Source organism: Cervus elaphus, chromosome 19 (genome assembly GCF_910594005.1).
Source record: "Cervus elaphus chromosome 19, mCerEla1.1, whole genome shotgun sequence".
NCBI lineage: Eukaryota > Metazoa > Chordata > Mammalia > Artiodactyla > Cervidae > Cervus > Cervus elaphus.
The window spans coordinates 87,915,093-87,942,030 of NC_057833.1; the positions used below are offsets into that span (position 1 = coordinate 87,915,093).

Sequence of the window (26,938 nt, forward strand, 5' to 3'; positions counted from 1 at the left end):
GCCACACATCTCGAACCCAAGCCTATGCCCCAGGGAGAGACCACGTAAGTTAACCTCAGGACTAAACCTGCGGGCATGTAGCTGAATTTTTCACTTCTGCTCTTGGTTGGCATTAAGAGAAGCCAGCTTCAGAAGCCTTCAGAGAAAATGTGAGCACAGTGGGGTTTTGAAGCTTCCTCAAAACATACATCTCAAGCAGAAATCACTTTTATTGGGATGGCTTCGTTTGAAGAAAAGGAAGAGACAACACCAAGAGACAGACTCTGTTAACAGAGGCGGGGGTAGCCAGGCATCTCTGTCCCATGCTGTGCAGAAAGGCGGGGGGACCCCGGTGCCCCCATCATGTCACTCATTCCTAGAGACAAAGATCTGCTCAAGCTTCAGTTCACCTTTTTGAATACTTGCTTGCAGACCACACCCTCCACTCTCATCTCCTGAAACAAAGACAGATTCTTGTTATTGGCCAAAGCAAGGTCACACTTGGGGCTCAGCATGTCCAGGAGCAGGAACTCTGAAAATAATCCGTGACTGCTATTTTTCCTCAAGAGTTGGTCTGAATGAGACAGTTCCTTGGAGAGTCAGATGAACTGTGTCAGGGGACATCAGTCTTGGCTATGCCCTCTAGATAGAACTGGGTGGAGGCAGATGTGGCTCAGAGCTGACCAACAGGACCTCAGATGCCTCCTTCCTCCTACTACCCTCAAGGAGCCAAAAGGCTTTAAGAACACCAGGCCTGAGCCCAGGTCAGAGACTGTGCACAGATTTGCAAGAATTCAGGGCCAGAAGCAAGGCTCAACCCCCAAAGGGCTCAACAGGTCACTGAGACTAGGGTTGCAAACTGGCATGGTGGTTCCAAGCACATTGGAGTTACCTGGGGAGTTTGAAAAATGCCTGGGTCCCAGGCTAGACTAGTTATATCAACATTTCAGTGGGTGGAGTCCTGGAATTTTTATTTTAAAAGCTCCCAGGTAGTACTAAAATGCAGCAGGGTAGCCCCTACTGAATGTCGCCTGCAAGAACGACAGCACAGTGTTTCTACACCTTCCAAGTTGGTTTTTTTTTTTTTTTTGGTCGGAGGCTGGAAATTTGAATATTTATGTAACATCTCCTAATTTTTAAGTTGTTAGCTGAAAAAGTATGAAGCCCATGGATGGCCAAATAAAAGAGGGCTGTGTCCCCTACTTTGTAACCTCTGGCAAAAAGTCAGGGAACTTTTGAGCTGAAAGGGCTGACGAAGATCACATAACCCACCCTCACTGCTCTGTAGCTGGGGAAATGGAGGCTCAAGAAGGAAACTGGTTCAAGGTCAGGCATTGCAGCCCAGGCTGTAAGCTGCCTCTGAATATGATGTCCTTGTGCCTCTTCTTAGTGCACACATGTCCTGAAGCTCCTACAGACCCTGATCTCGGCAGAAGCCCTTTGTGGTAGGATGGTGTTTTCCAGATGAGCTTGAGGGAAAGAAAGCACCTCCCAAAAGTACCTGGTGAATCAGATTAGAACCCTGGTCACCTGTATGTGGCTCCTTTCTAAGAACACAGAGTTCCAAGGGAGCAGGAGTGATGTGAGGTCTCTGCTCAGAGGGCAGGTGGTACTTTAGATCCCCAGGGGCTAAGGCCTCTACTCTGGATGTGGATGTGCTTTTTCCCCATAATGATAGCGTAGACGTGGCTTTAACAAGCGGTCCCAGGCTGGAGGACAGGGTTGGGAGGGCCCACACCTGAACCAAGAAAGGCTCCTCTCCTGACTTAGACTGTTGAGACTGTGAGCAGATAGGGCAGGGGGTCCTTGGACATAAAAGAAACCATTTTTGACTGAAGCCACTTTGTGATCTAATGCCCACCCTCAAACAGGTCTCAGTAAATAATGATCTTAAGGCAAGTGAAGAAATGCAGGAGTCAAGGAAAAGCAGTCAAAGAACTGTGATAAAACAGAGGCTGAGTTCCTCCTCAAGGGATACACATGACAATCTCTGGGATCTGAAGGAACTAAAGCCCCCACTCAGGTGAAGGATGGACATTTTCTGACCCTAGTGACTTCAATCAATTAAAGCTTGGACTCTGTTGACCTTTGCCCCATCTCAATGCTGAATTCTCCTCTGCTCAAGACCCTTCATGAATACGCATGAGCTCTTGGCTTAAAACTTCCCCAATTTTGCTGTTTGGGAAGACATGGCTTTCAGAAAAATGCCCAGTGTTCTTCTTGCTGCAAGTAATAAATCCTTCCTTCTCCCAATCTGTGGCTTGGTTGTATCTTTGGGTTTGACACCCACCAAGAGGTGAACCCAGTTTTGGGGTAACAAGATCATGTCTTGAGAAGCTTAGAGAAGTCACCCTGGTTCTGGCTAGTCACAATTTGGCATGGTGAAAACGGGTGTCATTTGGGAGCACATGTAAGTTCTGTCATCTTCTAGCTGTGTTACCGGGATGTGAGCCTCCATGTCTTCTCCAAAATAAGAAACATAACAGTACCTGGCCCATAGGGTTGCTGAGACAATTGAAACAGATATGGAATGCTAAAAGGCTTGGTTCCACATCTGATGGTTAGCAGATGCACCTCCTCACCTCCCTCTGATTGGACAATTGGGTCAGCCCAGACCTTAAACACATTGCTCTGTTTTTAAAATCACTCAAGCATCTTCTCCAGGGCCTTGGAAGAGAAGTTTCAGAGCAAAGCCAAGGCCCAGACATGGTGCATTCTTCCAAAGTCCACCCGGGCCCCAACATGACCAGGATCTGTGGGGTCCAGCCTGGCTTACCCACCCACCTTCCCAACCTTCAGAACCTACCAGGTGCAGCTCGTCACCCTCAATCCACTGGGTCCAGCCACGTCCCTCCTTCTCGCCCTTCTGCACACACTCGAGCTTGTCCCCATCCCAGCTCACCGTGGTCTGCCGAGCCAAAAAATACAGTTGTCATTCTGAAGCCAGCAGCCCCTGGGCTTTGGGTTAGGGGCAGCCCAAACCTTGAGAATCCAGGGTGCGCTCAAGTCAGTTTCATTAGAGAAATCTACCGCTTTGTGCTCCTTGCCCATCACATGCAAATCAGTTTTAAAATTTACAAAAACTTTCATAAATGTAAATGGGTAATTAGGAAAGAAAAAGTCACTGGGGTGGGCTGACAGTGCAAAGGCTAAGAATGGGGCTGGGGCAGGCACGGATGTGGAGCATGGTCAGGAAGCTCCTCAAGAGGGTTCTGTGTCTGGTTCCAGGTTCCAGGGGACCGCGGTGGGGAAAGAGGAGGAAGCGACTTGTCTGCCCTTCCGGTCAGGCCGCCACCCTATCCTACCTTTGAGCTCTCACAGGTTCCCTGAGCCTCGTGTGCCACCACAGGTATTGGGCGTGCTGATGGCCAGACAGACAGCAGGAGGAGGCCCAGTCTTTGCACATGGACCTACCCAGAAATGCAGAGCTGGAAGTGCTGGAATTTAGACGGGAGACAGCCAGAAGCCCATGGTCTAGACTGGGACCTGTGTGCAGTGGGCATCTCCTGTATCTGTAGCTACCCACCTCTGGTCCATGTGAGCTCTGCCCTCCCCCCTGGAGAGGTTAGAACCCCATGCGCCCCTTCACTGTGAGGCTCTGAGCAAGTCCATCACTTCTCTGAGCCCCAGTGTCCTCATTTGTCATGAGGCGGCCAGAGGCCAGAACTCAAGAGACCTTGGACGCACAGAGGTAAGCTTCTAGGATTCCTGTGTTCCTGCCCTGCTCAGCTGAGAAGACGGTTAGCAATTTCCTGAAAAGGATTTAGGAGAGCAGGAGGAATCTGGGAAGTGGGTGTGGAGTGAGGGGTGCACTCCTTACGGGAGGACCACCTCCCCCTTCCTACTCCACACCCAGTCTCCAGCCTGGGTTTGCTGATCTCTACCGCCCCCTACTGTTGGGATGAAGCCTGACCTGAGAGGAGGGCACAAGGGGGACAGGTGGAGCCGGTGTGCCCCCAGCTCCGCCCAGGGATCAAGCTGCTTTCTGTTCCGTAGCCCAGAGGGGGAGGGGCATGGGAGGACTTGGGGTGGGAGCGGCTTATTTCCCTGGTCCGGAGATCACTCGGGGCACACGTCCAGCCCCAAGCCAGAGGGAAGGTCCCACCTCCAAGTCAGAGCAGAATGAAGTGAACGTCTGAGAAGCTGGGTGTAAGGTAAAGGCTACCAGTGACCTCAGGCCACAGACAGGATGACCGTTCGCTGAGCACCTTGTGCACACCCAGCCTGTGAAGGGAGGTGGGGACTGAAATCAACTTCAAGGAGCTCCTAAGAATACTTGGCCTCCTCATCAACTGAGCTGCTCTTCACGTTTATTCGGAAGTCTCCCCTGCATACAGAGGGCTCCAGATGCACCCAGAGGCCAAGAAAGAACCATGATGCTCAGTTACAAGAGATACACTTCTGTCTCTACTGGAAACATTAGAGCCAAGGAGCATATTCATAACCTCCACCCTAGAAAATGCAGGAAATGCTCAAAAAAGATCACAGCAATAAAAAGAATATTGTAATCTTGCTTCTTCAGAGATAATTACTCTAGCATTTTGGTGCATTTCTGTCCAGTCTTTTTTTCTCTATGTATGAAAGTTGAACGTATGTATGTATGTTAGTCGCTCAGTTGTGTTCCACTCTTTGCGACCCCATGGACTGTAACCTGCCAGGATCTCTAAGTATAATGTTTTTGTTTTTTAAAAAAGTGGGCTTCCCAAGTGGTAAAGAACCTGCCTGCCAATGCAGGAGACATAAGATACGCCAGTTCAGGATTGCATCATTTATGGTTTTGTACCTGTTTCTTCATTTAATAGAAGCAATTTTCCACTTTGACAAATATTCTCCATAAGCATTAATTGTTATGTCATATTTAGGAAATGATACATAATTTGTAAGGCCCAGCCAGCAAAAAATGAAAATGCAGACTCTTTTTTTAAAAATGATTAAGGATGATAAAGGATGGTAAAGGACCCGCCTGCCAACGCGGGAGATGTAAGATCCCTGGGTTGGGAAGATCCCCTGGAGGAAGGCATGGCAATCCATTCCAGTATTCTTGCCTGCAGAATCCCATAGACAGAGGAGCCTGGCAGGCTACAGTTCTGGGGTTGCAAAGAGTCGGACACAACTGAAGCTACTTAGCAAGCACGCAAGAATTTTAAGACAGTGACAGCAAAGTATTAAACCAAGGGAGGGGCCCTTCTGGGGACAGAAGCCTGTGGAGCTGCCCTGATCACAGGCCCATGGAAGGCAGTCCTGGCAGTATTTCCTTGTACATGCACACCATTATTTAGCCCTTTACCTATTCTTGGACATTTAGGTTATTTATAATTCTGTGCTACTATAAATAAGACTTCTGTGTATACAGTTTTGAACAATGTTTTGTTAGAATAAATTCCGAGGCAAAAAAACTTGCATGAAAAAGTGGGCATACTTTTAAGGCTTTTGATAAATATCACCACCTTGATCTCCAGAAGACTTACACCTGCTTCCCTTCTAACATCAATGTCAGAGAACAAGCATGAAAGAGATGTTCATTAATGGTAAAGCAGGCTTTGCTCCGGTGCTAACATGTTACCCTTTCCAGATCATTTGGCATCTTTTAATAGGGACCATTTGGATATAGATAATAAAAATACCTTATCAAAAGAATGATGGATGGTACAATTTCAGGCTTCATGATAGATCTAGGGATTCAGGGAGTGGAAGGTTCTTGGAGTGTAGAGAACTCTTTGTTAGAGCCCTACAAATCAGATCCTCAGAGAAGGATCCCAAACACACAAATGCTATGTCAGTTTCCACAGGAGGTACTTTCTCAGCCTAGAATTCCTGTTGACTCTTGACCCTGGGTGAGTTAGACAGAAAAGAGACCTGTTCTCGTCTGTATCGAAGATACAGGAGAGGCTGAGCTCAGAGAGGTTAGGTGACGTTCTCAGTGTCACCCAGCTAATGAGGAAAAGAACCTGGGCTGGAACATGGGCCTTACGTGGCTCAGTGCCCTCTCGTTTCCCAGCCCAGGCAGGACACCCAGCAGATGTCTGGTAAATTTTGAGGGACTGCAGAGAAAACATGGGCATTAAGCTAAGACTCTGAGCAGCCCCCAGAAGGAACACCCTTCAGTCCAGCCCAACCGTTGCTGGGTGTGGGTGCTGGGAGCCAGAGTTGGGTCCTGAAGACCCATGCCCCTATGAGACCACCACAGAGAAGGGAGGAGAGTGACACGCCAGGTGGTTATAGCTCACTGTTGTAGGTGCTGGCGTCAGGGGAAGCACCGAGGCAGGAGGGCCCTTATTCTTGAGGAAATGTGACTAGCTTTCTAAAGTGGGAAGGCCTTCCAAACAGAGTCATTAAGGACAAGCAGGCCAGTGCTGAAGGAGGGGGAGGTGGACAGGGTCATAGCGCTGGACTGTAACTGGGACCGTGGCCTGGAGCATGCCTTCAATGCCTCCTGATGCTGCCTTTGCCCTCACATAGCCCCATGGCTCTGTCTGCTGGTGGAACACTCACCAAGGGGCCAGGGAGCCTGCTGGGCTGTCCTCTGGGTTAAAGGGGTTGGGAAGCTCAGCTCCTGGTATCTGTCTCCCTCCAATGCTGTATCAGGTTGACCCAATATTGTCAGCAAAGAACACATTCCCTGGAGTCAACAGACCTGGACCCTCTGTCCCGAGCTGTGGGGAATGACCTTGGGCAACAGGAGGAACCTCTCTGAGCCTCAGGGCGCTCATCTACAAAAGAGGGATTCACAGTACCTTCTGTGGCAGACTGTTCCATCAGGATCCCCAGTGGCTCATATGATGTTCACACCCTTGGGAAGCCCCTCCCACACTGATTCTGGCCTTGGTGGTGTGAGTCGCCTTGGCCAATGGGACAGCAGGAAGCACAATGCAAGCAGTGCTTTCAGAAGCCCTGGGGGCTCATCGTCTCAGGATCCTCCCCTTTGGGATGGAGCTGCTGTGCTTTAAGGAAGTACAGGCCATTCCACATGGCATCTGGTCCCATCACTTCATGGCAAATAGGTGGGGAAACAGTGGAAACAGTGACAGACTTTATTTTCTTGTGCTCCAAAATCACAGGAGATGGTGACTGCAGCCACAAAATTAAAAGACGCTTGCTCCTTGGAAGAAAAGTTATGACCAACCTAGACAGCATATTAAAAAGCAGAGATATCACTTTGCCAATGAAGGTCAGTCTAGTCAAGGTTATGGTTTTTCCAGTGGTTATGTATGGATGTGAGAGTTGGACTATAAAGAGAGCTGAGCGCAGAAGAATTGATGCTTTTCAACTGTGGTGTTGGAGAAGACTCTAGAGAGTCTGTTAGACTGCAAGGAGATCCAACCAGTCCATCCTAAAGGAGATCAGTCCTGGGTGTTCTTTGGAAGGACTGATGTTGAAGCTGAAGCTCCAATATTTTGGCCACCTGATGTGAAGAACTGACTCACTGGAAAAGACCCCGATGCTGGGAAAGATTGAGGGCGGGAGGAGAAGGGGACAACAGAGGATGAGATGGTTGGATGGCATCACCGACTCAATGGATATGAGTTTGAGTAAACTCTGGGAGTTGGTGATGGACAGGGAGGCCTGGCCTGCTGCAGTCCATGGGGTCGCAAAGAGTCGGACATGACTGAGTGACTGAACTGAACTGAGGCTCTTCTACTGGAGAGATAAGCATGACAAGACTGCATGATAAGCTCCAGAGGATGAGAAAAAGTGATCACCGTAGGAGAACTGAGATTCCTCGACAGAGCCTTTAGCTGAATGCAGTCACATGAAGCTGTGAACACCCAATCAACCCACAGAACCATGAGAGTAAATGGTGGTTGTTTTAACGCATTACATTTTGGGGTGGTTTGTTATGTGGCTTTGGATAACGACAAGACCCACTTTACTAGTTTATGCTGAGGATGAGAGAAAATGTACATAAAATGCATAGGACCTGTGTATGGGGCCCTAGGTAATGGTGATCATGACATTCAGAACTCAGACAAGAGTGGGATTTGCTTGTCAAAGTTGAACAATAACTAAAGCATTTGTTTCTTGTTTCTTTTTTTTTTTTTAAGCCTTTCTTTTAAAAGTTGGAGATTAGAGAAGTGATGGACAAGCTAGTTATCATGGCTAAATGTTTCAGAAGCGCCTTCCCTTCCAAAAGACTTGGATGCAAGAAGAGACCCTGCAGGGCTGCCTGCTGACTCGGGTACCCGGGAGCCCTGTGATGTCTGCTTCCCCTAAAATTTAATTTGTCTTTGTTTAAGTAGAAGACCTATTTGGAGACTCCCCACTGACAGCTATGGTGGCTCTGAAAATGCGATTGAGTTCTCCCACTTTGCTCTTCCCTGTTCACACTTGGTGGATGTGGATTTTTCTTTTTTAAGCTTTGTATCCTGTGGGAATAAACCAGCCATTTCCCAGAGGAACAGATTTGTCCTAAGAACAGAAAAGGGGTGGGGAGTCAGGGAGGAGGGTGATCATCTACAAACACATGAGAGGACAGAAGGAAAGAATGTTGGGAAATGGGTGGTAACAAACAATGGTCGCTTGTTTTCTCATAACACAAAACATAGCTTATGATAACAACCTTTCCCGGAACCCAATGACTTCTTCTGTGACCTCCCTCTGCTGTGAGCAGCCACCTTTGGCACATCAGGCAAAGTCTGGAATGAGGCTCAGCTTGCACTGTGAATGCAGATCTGAAAGGGTCTTTAAGAGGTCATTCAATTCAATTTCCCAGCTTGGACACTCACCATGGCTTAATCCTGTAATCAGGGTCTAGTGGGGCACTTTTAGGCAAGAGGATGTTCCTGCTGCTTTTTAAGAGGCACAGGAAGGCAGGTGCCAATGGGACCTGAGGTGGGTATGGTACAGATCATGGAGACAGACAGTGTGGTGTCCTCTCCCCCGCAGCCCCGCACCATGGGCTCTGGGGCCCCACCTTGGAACTGAAGCCCAGACAAGTCAAGGACAAGGGGAACGTATGGCCACCTTCAGCTCCCCTCCTAACAGTAATTCTCACAGGCCATCTGAAGTCTGCAAATGAGTTGCAGCCCAAGGCGGCTGGTTATAAAGCAAAGCCGGTCCAACTTTTCTATTAAAAACTAATAATCCCCAACACTTTGGCCTTGTCAGCAGCTTTCCCAGAAACACATGCACCAAAAGATGAGTGAAGACAGTCAGTCCTCTGACAGGGGACTGCCACTTCAAAAGACATTATCCAGTTCCCCTGACCACTTAGAAACCCAAGCTGGCATGGAGGTGACATAGAAAACTCAGCTCCCACAAGCAGGCTGAGGAAGCTGGTTCCAAGGGCGCCTTGAGGCCCCTCACTTCGTCTGAGTGACCTGTACTGGGAGTGACAGACCATTCCCACTAAATGGACCCAGTGACCTGGCATGAACCACAGAGAGTGAAATTCAACTTAGCGGCCAAGAATTTGTAACGATCCTTAGAGCCCCAAACATCCACTCCCACAAAACAGGGGGATGATGGATCAGTGGTCCTTCTGCACTTGCCCTCCCAGTTCTGGGAGGCCTCTGCTCGGAGGCCTAGGGCTGGACCCAATTGCCTCTGTGGTTCCACAGCCAAATCCTAAGAAGGGAGGTCGTGTCCATGACTGGTTCTGCCTGCAAAGGCCAGAGCCCTCCAAAGCCTGTGCTCTTTAAATTTAAGGGGAAAATTGAAAATCCAGACAGTGACTAGACACTTTCTATACATGATGTGAAAGGATAAAAGATACAAATTGGCCATTCCTCCTGGAGTTTGGTGCTTCACCTTTTGAGGGTTTCTGGGACAAGGAGGAGGTTTTTAAGACTCTAATACTGTTAAATATGGAAGTGGGAGGGTGGGAAGGACAGGGAAGGTAAATGAGAATCTGCCAAGTGCTGGGTACGGTGCTGGGAGCTTTACAGTTCAAGCTTTACGGCTGATCAAAATTAGGCTTGTTAAGTAACCCGCCCAAGCCATCTCAGGGTTAGGGGTTGAGCCATCACTTGAACCCATTTCTTTCTGGCTGGCTCCACGAGCTCCCCTGCCTGGAAGGCCAGCGTGGGTGATCTTCTGATCCATTACCAGGGGGCTGGCAATGACCTAAAATTAGCACATTCAGGGGAAAAGCTGATTCATTCTTAAAGCAGGTTAAAACTAGATTAATAAGACCTTAAAACACGAACAAGTAATTAGGTACATAAAAGCCGTTAGAAGCAACAGCTACAGACCCGTAAAGCCACAGCAGGCCTTCATGGGCATGGACAAATGTGATTCTAATACTATGAAGAAGCCAAGAGCAAATGATAACGTGAATCTTAAGACAAAACAATAAAATGTTAAATCTTGACAAGTCATTTTAAAAAGTCGTTAAAAATTCCAGAAAGTACCCAGGATTAATTTTAAAACAACAAACCATCAGAGAGCTCAAGGTCCTGGTGAGGCCAAGTTTCTGGGGAAGAGGGAGTGAGGCTGGAGAAAGTTGTGGGGTTCCTATGGAACAGGGCTCAGTCATCCCAGGGGCTCAGTACTGAGGATGGCCCGAAGTCTGGACTGGACCCAAGCTCTGCCATGAAGCAGCTCAGCCTGGAGGGAAGGCAGACATCTAACTAGCACCAGTGCCACCTATGTACTGTTTGCTGGGTACTTCCTGGTGGAACAGCATCCTGTCATTATTGCCATCATCATCATCACCCCCAAATCAGGTACTGAATACTCACTGCATGCTGGGCAGGGTATTAAAGTGTGGGTCATATCAACACTTTGGCCACATGATGTGAACAACTGATTCACTGGAAAAGACCCTGATGCTGGGAAAGATTGAGGACAGAAGGAGAAGATGGTGACAGAGGATGAGATGGTTGGATGGCATCACTGACTCAATGGACCTGACCTTGGGCAAACTTTGGGAGATGGTGAGAGACAGGGAAGTCTGGCGTGCTGCAGTCCATGGGATTGCGAAGAGTCAGGCATGACTTGGTGACTAACATATCAGTTTGATTCCCTAAACCTCCTGGGGCAGTGATGCTTCTCCCCAATTTACATATGTGGAGACTGAGGCTTTACGGTCACTCAGCCATTGGGACTTCCCTAGTGGTTAAGAGTCCACCTTCCAATACAGGGGACATGGGTTTGGTCTCTGGTCAGGGAACTAAGATCCCACATGCCCTAGAGCAATTAAGTCAGGGCACTACAACTAAAGAGCCCACTCGCTGCCACCAGAGGGCCTAATGAAGCCAAAAATAAATAGATAACTTTTGAAAAAAGGTCCCCCAGTCATGAAGTGGGGAGATGAGGTTTGACCTCAGAGCCTATGCTCTTGGCTACTGGGCTCTGCATTTCCTTGATATAAGCTGACCCTTGAATGAACAATAAGGTTTTGCATCAGAGCTCTGTGTAATCGAGGGCTTCCCTGGTGGCGCAGATGATAAATAATCTGCCTGCAATGCAGGAGACTGGGGTTCGATTCCTGGGTTGGGAAGAACCCCTGGAGAAGAGAATGGCTATCCACTCCAGTGTTCTTGCCTGGAGAATCCCATGGACAGAGGAGCCTGGCGGGTTACAGTCTATGGGGTTGCAAAGAGTTGGACACGACTGAGTGACTAACAACTGTCACTTTTCTGTGTAAGTGAACAACATTCAGCAAAGATAGGTTGCACACCAGCCTCATATGCTAGAAACAGAAGCATGGAAGGTGAAGATTCTGCTCTAAAGAGCTCACAGACTATTGAAGACAGACAGAGAATTCCTGCAGAACAGCAAGTGCTGGTAGAGGCAGGTGACGGTGACTGTGGAAGTGGGAGGGCACCTCATCAGACTCTGAAGTGGAGACAGAGGTCCATCAGGGAAGGCTTCCTGGAGGAGGTGATGCTGGAATCGACACCAAAAAACATCAAGAGTTAGGTTAAGAAACAGAAATTGGAAAAGAGGAATGAGGGAATTTCAGGCTGAGGGAATAGCCTATACAGATGCAGGGAGCTCAGGGGCTGCGTGAGTGAGGCTTCCAAATGGGCTTTGCCTGGCTGGACCCTTCTGGAAAGATACCCCTCAGGGAGACTAACTCTGCGCTCCAACCCTAGAATGTACCAGCATCTCTTTTTCCTCACTCCACAACTTTGTGGCTCCAACCCGCCAAATCTGGTACAATGGAAAATCTAAATATTTGCCTATCTGGCAGGCAGAGATGGCTTTACTACTTGGTCAGGTACAAAGAATTGGTCTATTCCCAAGTCCACCTGCAGTTGGGGTGGAGTAAAGGAGGGGCCGTCCTGCATGAAGGTGCTCAGAGGGGCTCAGAAGGACAGAGCCTGCTCGGGGGAGGCCTCATCTCTTCCATGGGAACTTCTGGCCTCTATTTTTTTTTTTTATCTTTCAAAGCAAACAGAAACAAACAATTCCTGGAAGATAAGAGATGATAGCTCAGTAACCAGGGAAGGCAAGCAGGTCAGGATGTCTTGATGAAGAATTCCTTTGAGTCTATGATACTTTTATCCACTGCAGGACACCAGCCCCCACCTTAGCATCTAGAGCAGAGAAAACGCACAGTATTGTTTGTTGACTCAACAGTATAAATAAAATGGCGGAAAACATTCTAGGGGTACTCTTGCAAATTTTCAGGCAATGAACACCCCTCCCTTTTTTTTTTTTTTTTTTTACAGACAAGCTGTCCTAGGCAAGGGGCTTCCCTGGCGGCTCAGATGGTAAAGAATCTGCCTGCAATGCAGAAGACCTGGGTTTGATCCCTGGGTCAGGAAGATCTCCTAGAGAAGGGAATGTCTACCCACTCCAGTACTCTTGCCTGAAGAATTCCATGGACAGAGGAACCTAGCAGGCTACAGTTCATGGGGTTGCAATGAGTTAGACACGATTGAGTCACTAACACTTTCACTTTTTCATCCTAGGCAATGTGGCTGTTTGTTTTTCCATAGATTGAGTGAGTGAGTGAAGTTGCTTAGTTGTGTCCGACTCTTTGCGACCCTATGGACTGTAGCCTACCAGGATCGTCAGTCCATGGGATTTTCCAGGAAAGAATACTGGAGTGGGTTGCCATTTCCTTCTCCAGGGGATCTTCCCGACCCAGGGATTGAACCCGGGTCTCCCGCATTGTAGGCAGATGCTTTACCATCTGAGTCACCAGGGAAGTCCATTTCCATAGATTAGCCTCACAGAAACAGGTTAGCCATTGGAACAACATGGGCTCCGAGTTTCTGAGGCCTGGAGTGCTTAGGGCCATGCCCAGGGCTACACAGCCAGAATGAGCAGGAGTCACAGTTTCCATCCACTTCTCCCTGCCTCTGAGCCCACAGCCTGCCCATTGCTCCACAGGAACATCTTGCTGCCATGGATGCTATTGCCACTGAACCGGGCAGACTGTGTGTGAGGCTAGTCTAGCCATCAGACAGCAACTTGCCTGACCTAGTTGGGCACTGGTGAGGGACCCAATGACAGCCTTGGACAGAGGCTAGTCTGGACTCCAATCCATCTCCACCTCTTTCTAGCTGGGTGACCCCAGCCATTTACCTTTTGAACTCTTCATCTGCAAAAGGGGGCTAATGAGTCCTGCCACAGAACAGAGCCATCAGGAGGAAATGAAACAAGGGTTTGGAAGGACCTGTTTGAGAGCTGGACTCTTCTTAGCTCTCGGCCTTGCCCTCCATGCCCCTGTTCTCAGTGGGTATAAGGAGGCAGGTGCCCCTGCATCCCAGCCTCTGCACATGTAACCTGCTAGCTCTTCTCTAAGTGGCCAGGTGTCTCTTCACACAATACCACCTGCAGAATTTGTCTCCCAGAGGACACAATTTACAAAGTGAGAGAGTTACTGATAACCGCTCCTACTGATGGAGCAGTTGACTGCAGGCTTTCCTGCATCTAATCTTCATTGTAAAGCAGATACCCCTTACTTGATAATTATTCCCATTTCACAGACAAGTGAAGGCATAGGAAGGTGAAGTAACTTGCTAAATGACACCCAATTTGTTAAGCGGCAGAGATGGGACTCCAAAGATGAACTGAACCGATTATGCTGTAGTCGGACTGCCCGGCCCTGCCTTCAAGGGAAATGGACTGTGGACAAGCAAGAGTTTAGAGGAAGGCCAAGAACAGCTACCCTCAGCCTGGAAGCTGCAGATCTTGGCCAGCAGGGCAGCCTCCACTGTCAGGGAGAATGAGATGAAAGCCAAACATCTCACCTCCCCTACCAATCCCATCCCAGGACATCACAGCTTCCCTGGGAGAAACAGCATTTGAGACTGCAAAAGTCTCACAGAGAAACTAATTCAGAGCCCTCCGTCTTTCTCTGGTAACAACCTGAAGTTAGACAGCCTGGATCTAAATCCTGGCTCCACCAGCTAGCTCCCTGATCTCAGACAAATGATGTCTATTCATTTCTTAATAATATTTCCCTCAATCTAGGAAGAATTTTGGCATCTTTATCATAGAATTGTGAGGATTCAAAGACACATTAGCTAGTTTTAATGGCAAGTAGATCTCGTAGATATGGTCAATGAGGACCACCTATATTGTTTGAGGTTCCACTATTTATATGCTCATTTCATAAACACACTGGAGCTAACTGTGCCAGGCACTGGAGATATAAAGGTGTGGGCCCCACTGCTTAGCATCTCAAATGCACTGAGCATCACAGGTGCCCTGGGGCAGCACCTGCGGAGAGGGACGAGGAGGTAACAGGGAGGATGAAGGGGGATGGGGAGTCAGGGTGAGGTCTATGGAGCAGTTAAACCTGGGCTGGGCCTGACCATCAGTACGTATCCTCCCATGGAGAGGAAGCAGGGGACTTACCCCAGGGAAGAGTGCAAAGAGGTGCAAAAGAGGATGGTATGTGCAAATGGTGGGATGGGGCTAAGTGAAAGGTGTGAGGCGGGTGTGGGGCTGGATAGGCAAGCGCTGCCATGTTCTGAGGTCCTGAATGCTGTCTGGATTTTGCCCATTAGCCCTGGGGAGACTCTTTGGATTTTGAGCTGGGGGGTAGACACATGATCCAGTTCTCTTTTTATTTTTAAAAAATTTTTCTGCCCATTCCACGCAGCATGTGAGATCTTAGTTTCCTGACCAGGGACTGAATCCTTTCACCCTGCATTGGAAGTGCAGAGTCTTAATCACTGGACTGCCAGGGAAATGCCCGTTTCCCTTTTCAGAATGTGAAAGATGGCAGAAGGGAGATCAGTGTGAAGATACTGGAGTCATTAAATGAAATCCTCCATGGAAAGTCCTGAGCCTGGCACATGCTAAGTGTAAGAGATGTTAACTGTTATTATTATTACAGGCAAGAGATACTCAGACGATGGGGAAAGGGGGGAGAGAGATTAAGAAACAGAATCTATGGAACTTGTGGATGGGTTGTCCATAAACATTTTTCATTTATCTTCACAGCAATCACTTTCATGGCTACACAGTGGTCTATGGAATTAAAAGCCCACAGTCACTCTAAATGCCTGCGGTCCCAGGCGTTTAGGGACAATAGCAGGAGGCGGCCTGTTGTGTAAACCACACAAAGTTGGGAGTCAGAGGTCTGAAGTTGAATCCTGGACTATGGTTAACCAGGAGTGTGACCCTGGCAGGATCACGGGTCCCTGTCTGTTAAAAGGAAGAGTACCTCTCAGCTCTAGGATTGTTGGAGGACTGAATATTTAACACATTATACATCAGGCACTAGGGCGGAGCCTGCCGTACACAGCCCTCAGAGGGTGGCTTTGATTCTATGGGCTGTTGAGGATTATTACTGCCCAGCTTCTACAAATTCCTTTGTACAAATAATAATGGATATAGCCTATCTTCTGAATTATTTTCCTGGAATGTAATCCCATAAGTGGGATCTCTGAGTCAAAGAATAAGATAATTTTTCTGACTCATTGCACATTATCAGATGGGATTTTTTTCCCCCCGCTCATTTTCTGAGTGCAGAGCCGGTTCTACTGTAAGGCTGGCAAAGACCGATTTTGCAGGCTGGGTTCTCCTTCAGTCCTGACTTCATGTTCTTCACACTCGTCTTGTTTTACACAGTTTTCCCCTAGACTATTCCTATGCTGTCCTTGGACCCTCAGGTCAAGAAAGAAAGGGAGGGAAGAAGGAATCTAAGCTATTTGCACACTAAAGGAAACAAGTAGAGAGTCTTTAGATACTTAACCAAAATAAACGTGCTCTCAAGGTAGAAATTCAGGTGGCGTGAGGGGACCCGGGGTTCCTCTTTGAGGACAAGGGGTGGTATGTGTTAATGTGTGTGTGTGTGTGACGCTCTAGCACAACTCCATTTATACAACACAGACAGCTACAAAAATGCTTCCCAGGGAGGAAGCTTCTGTGAACCAGGCACAGTCTCTGCTGTCAGAGGAACTTCTAGTGAACTCAAGTCATATAGGAATAAATCCCTGAGCCCAGGTGAGATGTCTGCCAATGTTGATTTCTGGGCAGACTTCCGTGGAGAAAGGGGAGTCATGTCTACAGCCTCTGGGTGCCTGGAGGGGGTTTCCTAGTTCCAGGTCCTGTGCAGATAGGAGTCTGGGTTCACCGGTGAGGGCCTAGAAATCCTGAGTGACTGAGGTGGTAAGCCAGCAAAAAGGAGGCTCCCACGCTGAGGGCACATGCACAGGCAGTTTCAGCTGTGTGTAGACACAGTGTTTAGACCTGTCTGTCTGGGACTTTTGGAGGTGGGTACAACAGGGCTGAGGGTGAAGCCCTGGACCACTCCCCACACTCTGAGGCTGTCCTTCTCCTCTTCAACCCACACACCAGCCTCTCATGCCGGGCCTGCCTTGGGTGGGCGGCCAGGGAGGTGGAGCTCCCGCTCTGCCTGCAGAGACCCATCTCCAGGCACCACACACCCTCTCCCACCCCCTCAGAGTCCTTGTGGGTTCAGCTGCTGCTTGAGATTAGTCAGAGACAAGAGCCCAGCCCTGACAGACCTCCAAGCTTTAGTCAGAGAATAATATTCCAACTCCCACTGTGTACTCACCATACACCAACACTGTGGTAACCGCTTAGCTTGCATATAGCACATTGAATTTTGTAAAGTATCTTCCACCTGACATGCTCTTTTAGAACCTTGCCACATCTGCACTGAGATGTGGAGTCCATGTTCCCTTCCTTGGGAAGATGGGTGGGCCTTTGGGACTGCCTGAACCAAGAGAGTATGGCTAAATTCTTTCTATATGACTTCAGAGGCTACGTAGATTATAAGAATGTCATATACTTCTCCTTTATTCTCTTGGCCCCCTTTTTCTTGGAACCCAGTTGCCATGTTGTGAGGAAGCTCAAGGAGCTAGTAGAGAGTGAGTATGAGTGAGCCATCTGGAAAGTGGGCCCTCCAATGCCTCACAGACGTGGCACACAGCAGGGACGAGCCTCCCTTTTTGAGCCCTGAACAAATTGCAGATGCATGAAGAAAATAAAGAACTGTTATTGCTTTGGAGTCTTGGAGCACTAAGTTTTGGAGTGGTTTGTTACACAGCAATAGAAATTTGAGATAATTCATCACCACATAGTTTTCACAACAATCCTATCAGTGGTACTAATAATATTTTTGGCTCCTGCTTACAAATGAGGACACTGAGGTCCAAAGAGTTAAGAGTATGTTCCCAAAGGAAATACAGCTGGAGGGTGGACCCAGGATTCAAACCCAGGTCCATCTCAAAGCCAAGACTCCCAGTTGCTCTGCTGTATCCTGCATTTGTCCAGCTGCACACACTGTTGGTATCACTTACTCAGACCCTGAGTCACAAACCATCATGGGCTGCTGTAAGTTTGGTGTCCCCAGGCATCCACATGGACTCGAGTGCATCTCTCCACTTTCATTTAGACCCCCAAAATGGCCACCCTTAACTCCAGCACACTGAACCATGAAAAGAACATCATCGGAACCTGGGCATGGGCCAGCCCACTTCCTCATTTCTCTTTCTTAGTAGTTATCATAAGCATGGTCTTTGAACCCACAGCATCAGCATCAGTCAGGAATTTGTTAGAAAAGCTCTTGGTTTCTTCTCCAGACTTTCTGAATCAGAAAATCTGGATGTGGAGCGAGTTTAAGTTTGAGAACTACTGCTGTAACTCATACGTGGTTCTTAATCTATGATCTGTAGGACTCTATGTCACAAGATGTTTTTAGATGCAAGTAACAGGAAAACTGCAAAACACTTCAGGGGAAAAAGAAAGGGAACATACTTGCTGGTTCAAGGACGTGAAAAGTCTCGGAATGGTGTTGTATCAGGAGTTCCGGCAGCCCTCCAGTGTTGCGGTTTCTCTCTTCCTCTCTCTTCCTCAATTATTTCTGCTTATCTACTGGCCTCATTTTATTTTTTCCTTCTGTTCGATATCTCCTGCAGCCATGGAAGGTGGCAGGAAACATACGACTGGCCCAGTCACACACACAATCACGGGACAGGCTACAGGACACTGTCATGGCCCTGGTTGAAGGTGCTCAACCCAGGAGAGATGATGTACTGGGATTTGCAGCTTTACCAGAACCCACAGGTAAGTAGAGGTCATTCCCACCAAAAAGAAGGTGCTTCTTTGGGTGGGTAGCAGAGCAATGTCGATCAGAAAAACAAACAGTTATAATCCTCCAGTAAACATGTGGCCATCACAAGAACGCTGCCGGTAGTCCAGGGTCTCAGAGGGATTTCCGCCTGCTTGTTGGACATAGTATAGTGGCTTCACAAGGCCCTGTTTCCTGTGCTATCACCCTAGTCCTCAGGATGTGCTGTGAGCCAGGTGGAGTGGCAATCACAATGCCCATTTAGCAGAAGCGAAAACAGAGGCAGTGTGTTCAGTCACTTAAGGTCACTTTATTAACTAAGTAAGAGGGGAGGATGAGAAGATTCAAAACCAGATGCCTGACCCTAATACAAGCACTCCTTTCTCCATACCTCCAAGCCGTCTCACCACTTTCATCCAGGTTGTGATGAGGGTCACAATAAGGAATTGAGGTGCTGGTCCTTAGCAGAGCTCCATGAAAGATTTTGTAATGTAGAATGTTGTAAACAGAAAGTCAAAATCCTTCCTCTGCCACCAGCTGACTGAGTGACTTTGGGCTAAAAAAGATTCCTCACCCGGGAGCCTCAGATTTCCATCTGTAAAGTGGGCATAATGATACTTACTGAACAGCATTTGTTGTGGGGACAAAAAGAGAAAAAAGTGCTAAAATCATCAGGGGCAGGCATGGCACTTGGTAAGGATTTAGCACATGTTATTTTCCTTTGTTCCCAACAAAACCCCAAACCTAACAAACAAGTGTGATTCTTGAAAGCTACTTTGTGAATTTTATTTGGGTTGCTTTAATTCTCCTTTTTGTAATCCTCAAAAGCATGCTGCTGACACTCATTTCAAAGGTCGAAGAACTTCAGCTAAGACATGAAAGACACTCCGTGTTTCCTTCCTGGAAAGGACCCAGCCAAATGCTGGGGCCCTGATCTGGGGAGGGGCGGCTCTCAGAAAGCTCTCAAACCCAGTGGCATTCTCAGCTCTGCAGCCCAGGGAGTGAATTCTGCCATTGACATTGTGTTTTTGTTTTTTTAAAATAAGAATCAAAGAAATTTCTTTAATGAATCAAGAATAGGATCAGAAAGCTGGCAAAAGAGTTTAAGCCACACTGTTTACAGAGGTTTGGTAGATATTTAGATGCATGAATGGATGGATGAAAGTAAGTCAAGGAGGGAAGGAAATGAAACACGTAAGTGCTGATACAGAAAGATGCTGAAGAAATATCATGTGCAAATAACAATGTGCAAAGAAGTAGATCCTTTCTTTCTTCCCTCCCTTCCTTCTTCCTTTCTTTCTTTTTCTCCTTCTTTCCCTCCCTCCCTCCTCTCTCTCTCTCTCTCTGTTTCTCTGTCTTTTCTGCCTTTCAGTAGAAACACTGACCAATTTGGGGGGGCTTCCCAGGGGGCTCAGTGCTAAAGAATCCGCCTGCTAATGCAGGAGATGTGGATTTGATTCCTGGGTCGGAAAGATCCCCTGGAGAAGGAAATGGAAACCAATTCCAGTATTCTTGCCTGGAAAATCCCATGAATAGAGGAGCCTGGCGGACTATAGTCCATGGGGTTTCAAGAGTCACGACTTAGTTCACTAACAATTGACCAATTACCTACTCAGTAGCAACAGAGCTGCTGGCTTCTATATTTGAGGAAGATTTTGGAACAGACCAGCCAGAAACAGTACCAGTGATTACCTCTGGGGAGTGGGAACAAGGCTGAGTAAGGAAGGGGCCTTTCCTTTTCAGTCCACTGTCTCCTGTGCTGTTTGAATTATTTTCTTCCTTTTACAATAAAAACAGACAGCAGCAACAGAAGGCTGGAAGTGGAAGGCAGGCTCTGTGGAAGGGGTCATCCCGAGTTCAAGGCTGGAACTGGAGCTGGAGGCGAGGCCTCAGCCTGGGAGGAGGAGCCCGCTCCTGAGTGAACAAAGCTGCCATTTCCCCAGGGTCCACGGTGGGATGACAAATGACCCTTCTGCCACCAGCACGCAGAGCCAGGTTCCTGGCTGGGACTCTGGCCGAGGCTCGTCTTCTCCCCACAAAAGCAGCTCATGCTAGGGGAGCTGGAATCAGGAGTCGGATCGTTCTTTGCGCTGAGGGGCTCCTTGGCCCGGGTGTGGGGAACAGTATTTGAAGTGAAGGAGCACCTCCCTTTTGGTAGGTCCCCCCACTCTGCCAAAGCCTCCATCTGCTAGATTCAATAAATAATACTGGTTTCAAACTGGGCCTGCAATTTCATTTTAATGGATAAAGGCATGCAGGAGGCAGTAGAGAAAAGCTGTACCCAGGCTTGACACATTTCCACCAAGATGACAGCGCTGACTGCTTGTGGTCATGTAAAGATCTGAACAGAACTGACTGGAAATGTGAGCTGAGTGATCCTGGGCTCCATAGATCTAAGTGCCTCCACCCGTCAGCCTGGGGCGAGACTGCAGAGCCATTTCAGGTGGTTCTGGACGTGGCTGTCATGTCCAGAGGGGTCCAGGAATGGGCTAAGCCATCTGGTGGCTTGTGGCCCTCTACACTGGGCCTAAAGAATATCACTGAGTGTTTTCCACTTTTTCTAGAGACACACTTACAGAGAGGTTTCTTTTCTCCAAAGTGGTGGTTCTCAAGGTTTAGTTGCACCAGAACCACTTGGTGGCTTATTGAAGCCCAGATTGTTGGCCTCACTCCCAAAGGTCCTGATCTGGGAGGCCTGGGGTCTGGCTGGAAAATCAGTTTTTCTAACAAGTCTTCACACACTGCTGCTGCTGCTGATCTCAGCTCTGGAAACCACTGCTCTAAGGAATGCAGAAGGCAAACACTGATATATGACTGTTTGATCCTGGACTTCAGGTAATGGGGTGGGCGAGGGCTGGGGTAAAGTGGAAAAGGTCCCATCAACTGGGAGCAACTGCGACCATGTCCCGGGGATCTACATGGCACAGGAGTAAAAGGGCACCCAGCCTTTTCAGCAGTCTTGATTCTGTTGGGGTATGAACAGCCAGGAATATGGATTTTTCTGTGACATAACAGTCTTTGGCAATCACTGGCAATTGGCTCTGAAATTTGTCAAACATAGTGCAAGCCAAACAAAACACATCTGCAGGCCGGATTTCATCCTCTGGTGGCTGTTCTAGAAGACAGATAAGGTTCCCGGGAAAGAGGCAGGAGCAGAGCTCTCTGGGCCCTTTGGGGAGGATGGCAGCCTGACCACACCTCTCCCAGGCTCTCTGGCGCCTATCTGGTCACTTCCAGGCCCCCTACTGGGCCCCAGCACTTCCCTCTTCCCCAGCCACACCCTACACTCTGGCCACATGAAGTCTTTGCTGACTGCACCTCTTTCCCTGATAAAACCCCTCCCAGCCAGGCCTTCTCTGACCTCTGGGCCTTCTGTGACCTCTGGTTCCCTTTGCCTGAAATGCTTTTCACATCCACCCTAATTCTTACTTGTCCTTCAAGGCTCCCCACAGCTCCAGGGAGCCCTCCTTGACCACTGCCTGCCCTTCGCACTACCAGCCCTGTATTCCGCCCACCGTGCTTCCACCACTGCACTGGGCAGTAAAGGCCTGAGGATGTGTCTGGCCCCTCCACTGGCCTGGGTGCCTTTGTGTTCCCAGCTTGAGCCCAGGGTTGGTGTGGGACAGGTTTGAAATAGCAAGTACCAAGTGCTGTTGGAGAAGACACTTGAGACTCCCTTAGACTGCAAGGAGATCAAACCAAATCTTTTAGGATTGACCCTAAAAGAAATCAACCCTGAATATTCATTGGAAGGACTGATGCTGAAGCTGAATCTCCAATACTGTGGCCATCTCATGCGAAGAACTGACTCATTGGAAAAGACCCTGATGCTGGGAAAGATTGAAAGCAGAAGGGAACGACAGAGGATGAGATGGTTGGATGGCATCACCGACTCAATGGACATGAGTTTGAGCAGGCTCTGGGAGGTGGTGAAGGACAGGGAAGCCTGGTGGGCTGCAATCTATGGGGTCGCAAAGAGTCAGACACAACCGAGTGACTGAACAGCAACGATAACAACAAGAGCTATTCTCTTGACCTTGGCTTTGCTCTCATCCCCTTTCTGTTGTCTGCCCACTTCCTGCCTATCCTTCAAGCCGCTGCTGAGACTCCACTTTCTGCAGGAACAGCTCCTGACCTCCCAGACCTGGGGTCCTTCTCTGCCTGCCCCTCGCCATCAGCACACCATCTCAGTATGATTGGCTGCTTTGGTCTGTTGCCTCCATTACACTGAGCTCCAGGGAGGCAGGACTCCCGTGTGATTCGTGTCAGTAACATGAGGGCTGCAAAGATAAACACCAACGAAATGCTTGTAGGACCAAGAGAGGAATGAACACCACAGGTGAGAAATGAGCTACTCATAATGTGTTGGGAAGAACGTGTTAGAATGAGGCCAACTGAAGCTGAGAACTGGTTTCCTCCAGCCACAGCTCCTCCTGCTGGGTGCAGAGCACGGGGAGCAGAAAGGACATTATCTTTGGCAACCACCTTGCTCAGGATCCCCTGGGGCCCTGGCCTGGGCCATGTGGCCTCTTGCAGGCAGCTCCCCTCCATTCACAAGCACCAGGCTAGATAGTTGCTATCACTGTATTATCCTGCACCCTCCCCTAGCCATGGCTCTTCCCTGTGGCTGCCCAATCCAACTGGACAGCTGGGAAGAAGGACTTCTCTGCAGTCAGGGGCCAAAGGAAGGCCGGAGCAGAGGGCCGTCCATCTTCTCCATAGGCAACAGCAAGGTAAGTGCCTGCTGTCTACTTGGGAGGGGGCCTCCATGAATCCCAAGACAGCAGACGTGACCGTGGATCCTCACCCAATGTCACTGAGTTTGCCCAGCTGCTGGGCTCCCTGACCTGTTCACCTACCACAGAGCTAATGGCTATGAAAAGAGGGTGGCCAAACCCCTCCCTCCCTCCCTCCTACCCACCCACCCATCCACCCTGTTATAGTAAGTTATGACATCACCACCTCCAGAACTCCTTCTGGGATCCCTTCTTCTGGTGCTTCCCTTTGTCACCACTGGTCACACTGTGTTCTGACTCTGTGTGCATTTGTCTCTGCCACAAAGACTGTGAGTTCCTGGATATCAGAGATTGTGACATGTTCCACTGGGTCAGACCACATGCAAACCCTTTGCCACTTACTTAATCCACCAAGGTCACACAACAAGAAATCTTGCCTTGGTTTTCTCACCTGTAAAATGGGGTTAAAATCAGTGTTGTGAAAATTCAGTGAGTTAATATGAAACTGGAACAGTACTTCAGCACTCGATGAGTACAGGCATACCTTGTTTTATTGCACTTCGAAAATATTGTGGGTTTGTTTTGGCCATGCTGCTGGGCATGTAGGATCTTAGTTCCCCAACAAAGGATTGAACCTGCACCCCCTGCACTGGAAGTGCAGGGTCTTAATCACTGGACCACTCGGGGAGTCCCTGATGATACTGAGCTTTTTAGATTGAAGGTGCATGGCAAATTTGCATCAGACAAGTCTATTGATGCCATTTTTCCAACAGCATTTGCTCACATTTGGTTTCTGTGTCACATTTTGGTAATTCTCCCAGTATTTCACACTTTTTCACTATTTGTTATGGTGATCTGTGATCAGTAATCTTTGACAGTACTATATTGCAAAAGATTACAACTTACAACTTGCCCAAGGCTCAGATGATGGTGAGCATTTCAGTTAAGGTGTATACACTGCTGTTTACACATAATATAATTGCACATTTAATAAACCACAGTCTAGTATAGCCAAAAGTTTTATATGCACTGGGAAAAGGAAAACTTTGTATGACTCGCTTTATTTCGATGTTCATCTTGTGGAGATCTGGGGCTGGACCTGCAGTCTCTCCGAGGTCTGCTTGTATTAACTAGTATTACCAGGTGATCAATAAATGCTTCATGCATTAATGGATAAGAGTGGGAATGAAAGCGCAAAGGTAATTAGCTAAGCAGGTATAAGCCAGCACATTCCAGAAGTGGCAGGGACCCAAAATAAACAGAGATGCTTGCTGTGCCTTGTAAGTACCTCAAGAGTAGGCTGGGGACAAGGACTGTTCTCACATTCGGCTCCAGGCAATGAGCCAGGGACCAGACCTTGGGCAGTGGTCCGACAGGCAGGGCCCCCACTTTATCAAGGCAGACTCTGACTGAAAGTCTCCTTTCCCACTGTGAGCCTCTCTGAGGATTAAGAGGCCTTGGGCGTTAGAAGCATGACCTGACATTTCACTACAACCACAGTTTTTTCTCCCACCAGTGGCCTCTCCGAGGATCCGCCTTGCCAGCCACCCCCTCTTCCGCCACAATTCTGAGTGTAATCACTGACTCCTGATCCCCTTCAGATGAATCAACAAGTCAGGAAGGATGAGTCATCCTGGCCTGGGGCTCTTTATCCCCAGACACTGGCACTCCTTCAGCCACAGTCAACCAAAGCCCAGGCACCAGGTTCCGCAAAGGCTGCCTACAGAGGAGCTTATCCCAGAGCAGGAGTCTGGGCCTCAAAGTCCCACCTCTTCAATCTCTTCGCCCGGGAGCCTCAGTCATTGAGAAATATGGGATTAGTAATCCCTCCTTCACTGTGGAGTAAAACAGCTGGCACAGTGCAGGGCATGGAGCAGCCCCTCAGTGAATGGTGGGAGGAGACAGGGAAGAAGAATGAGGAGAATCTCATCAGTAAGCAAGGCAGGCCCCTAGGTCTGGACCCATGACTGTGAGAGTGAGGCAGACAGCACCCTGACCTCCCAGCGACCCCCAGAATGTTGATGGAGGCCCAAGGCTGACCTTCCGGAGGCAGCGTGGTGGCGCTAATTGGGGTCTCCAGGTCACCAACTTCCCACCCTTGTTGATGGGTGGCTTACTCCCCTCCTCCACTGCTGCTCCTTCCGGCCTGGGCTGCAGGGGCATTGACCCATTGAGTAGGTGCTGGCTGCGGGGTTCAAAGGCAGCCAGCCGCCTGGAAGCAGTGGAAGACAGGGAAGGCACTGGCCGGGAGCCAAACCCCAGTTTGGGGATGAGGAGGGACAGGTCAGAAGGCAGAGATCACAGTGCCCCCTGCTCCCTAGAGTGGACTTCATGATCTGCCATGTAGAAAGTTTACACTTGCAAAAGGTTGCTTATGTTTGGTTTTGCTTTCCTCTCTTCTCTCCTTCCTCCCCTAGCCTACGGTACAGACTCCCCCAGCCCACGGTACAGATAGAGTCAACAGATTTGCCTGGAATTCCTGCCCAGCCCTGCCCTCGCTGTGCTACTCCAGGCACATCTCTTTGAGACTGCTTCCTCATCTGTAAAATGGGTGTCCTCAGACCTCCCTCAAGGGTTGTGAAGACTGGATGAAGTCAAGCATATAAAGAAAGCATTGGCTCAAAGCCAGGACATGGTAGAGATTCAACAAACCACAGCTTTCCTGTTACTGTCTGGTTAGGATGTAAGGGGAACTTGATGAGTCAGGTGCTGCCTACCTTGGGGGCTGGGAGTGGAACATCTCTGCCATTCAGAACACAAGGGCCCTTGCTCCCCTCTGGGATCACCCAGCCCCCTGGGGGTCAGGAACCCTGGGAAGGAGATGCCCAGGTAAACGCAAAGCCTCACCATGCACTTGCGGTCGTCTATGCCCGTCAGATCCTCCTCAAACTCCTTCCCAACCTGGAAGTCCATGATGTAGTTCCTAAAAGTGCTCAGCGTGCGGATGATCATGTGGTCGCCTTCCTGCACGATCTCTTTGTCTGGCTTCAGCAAGTTGGCGATTTTGCGCAAGGCCACATTGACATCTGCAGGGAGTGCCACGGTAGAGAGTTGGCTGAAAACATTTGGAGAACTGCTGCCAAGGTAGTGGGGCCCTACGAGCCTGCTTCCCCCACCCCAAGAAAACCACTGGAGTTCCTTGCTCGATTAGCACGACCTCTGCGTGCAGCTGGGCTGTCCTTTTCTTTCTTTCCTTTTTTTCCCACAACAAAGTTTTCTGCCCTATGCTAAACCTTTGAAAACAAAAACTAACCAATCAAGCCCAGCTTTTCTAATGAAATCCTCCACGTTGAGAGCCAAATATCAGACACTGACCACCATGAACCCTAACAACCCCCGTTCGGCAATTCGCAGGTCTCTGGCTCCTGGAGACGCCCGGTCCGCGGCCCGGGTGCTCGGGGCGGCGGCAAGGCCTGACGGAGGCAGGCAGATGGGCGGCTGGCTCGGGACGGCGCTGGGATCCCACCCTCAGACGTCCGGCCGGGCGCCCGGACAGAGCGCGGCGGGCAGCGCTTACCCAGCGCCCGCAGGTACTCCTCGAAATTCTCGTTGGTCAGCATCTTCCAGTACCCGGTGAAGTCGACCGGCATTTCGGAGGGACGACTGGGGCCCGACGGCGACCGAACGGGCCGGAGCAGATCTGGGCAGGCAGTGCGATCTGGGTGGTGGGCGGCCCGGAAATGTGCCTCCTCCGGCGGCAGGGGGCTCTTGGGGCGGCGACAGCTGGATTGCAAGCGCGCACAAAGCCGGCGGGAGGATCCATCGTATCGGTCGCTCC

At 49.2% G+C, this 26,938-nt stretch overlaps 1 protein-coding gene across 1 annotated transcript; it reads right to left on the bottom strand.

Moving 5' to 3' along the window:
- Window positions 1-191: 191 nt before the first annotated feature.
- RBP1 (retinol binding protein 1) lies at window positions 192-26,938 on the bottom strand. The gene is given in 6 exon segments (XM_043874830.1): window positions 192-434; window positions 2,786-2,887; window positions 3,285-3,389; window positions 26,008-26,186; window positions 26,678-26,869; window positions 26,872-26,938. Coding segments are annotated over 6 exon segments (684 nt in total). The 5' UTR covers window positions 26,924-26,938; the 3' UTR covers window positions 192-380.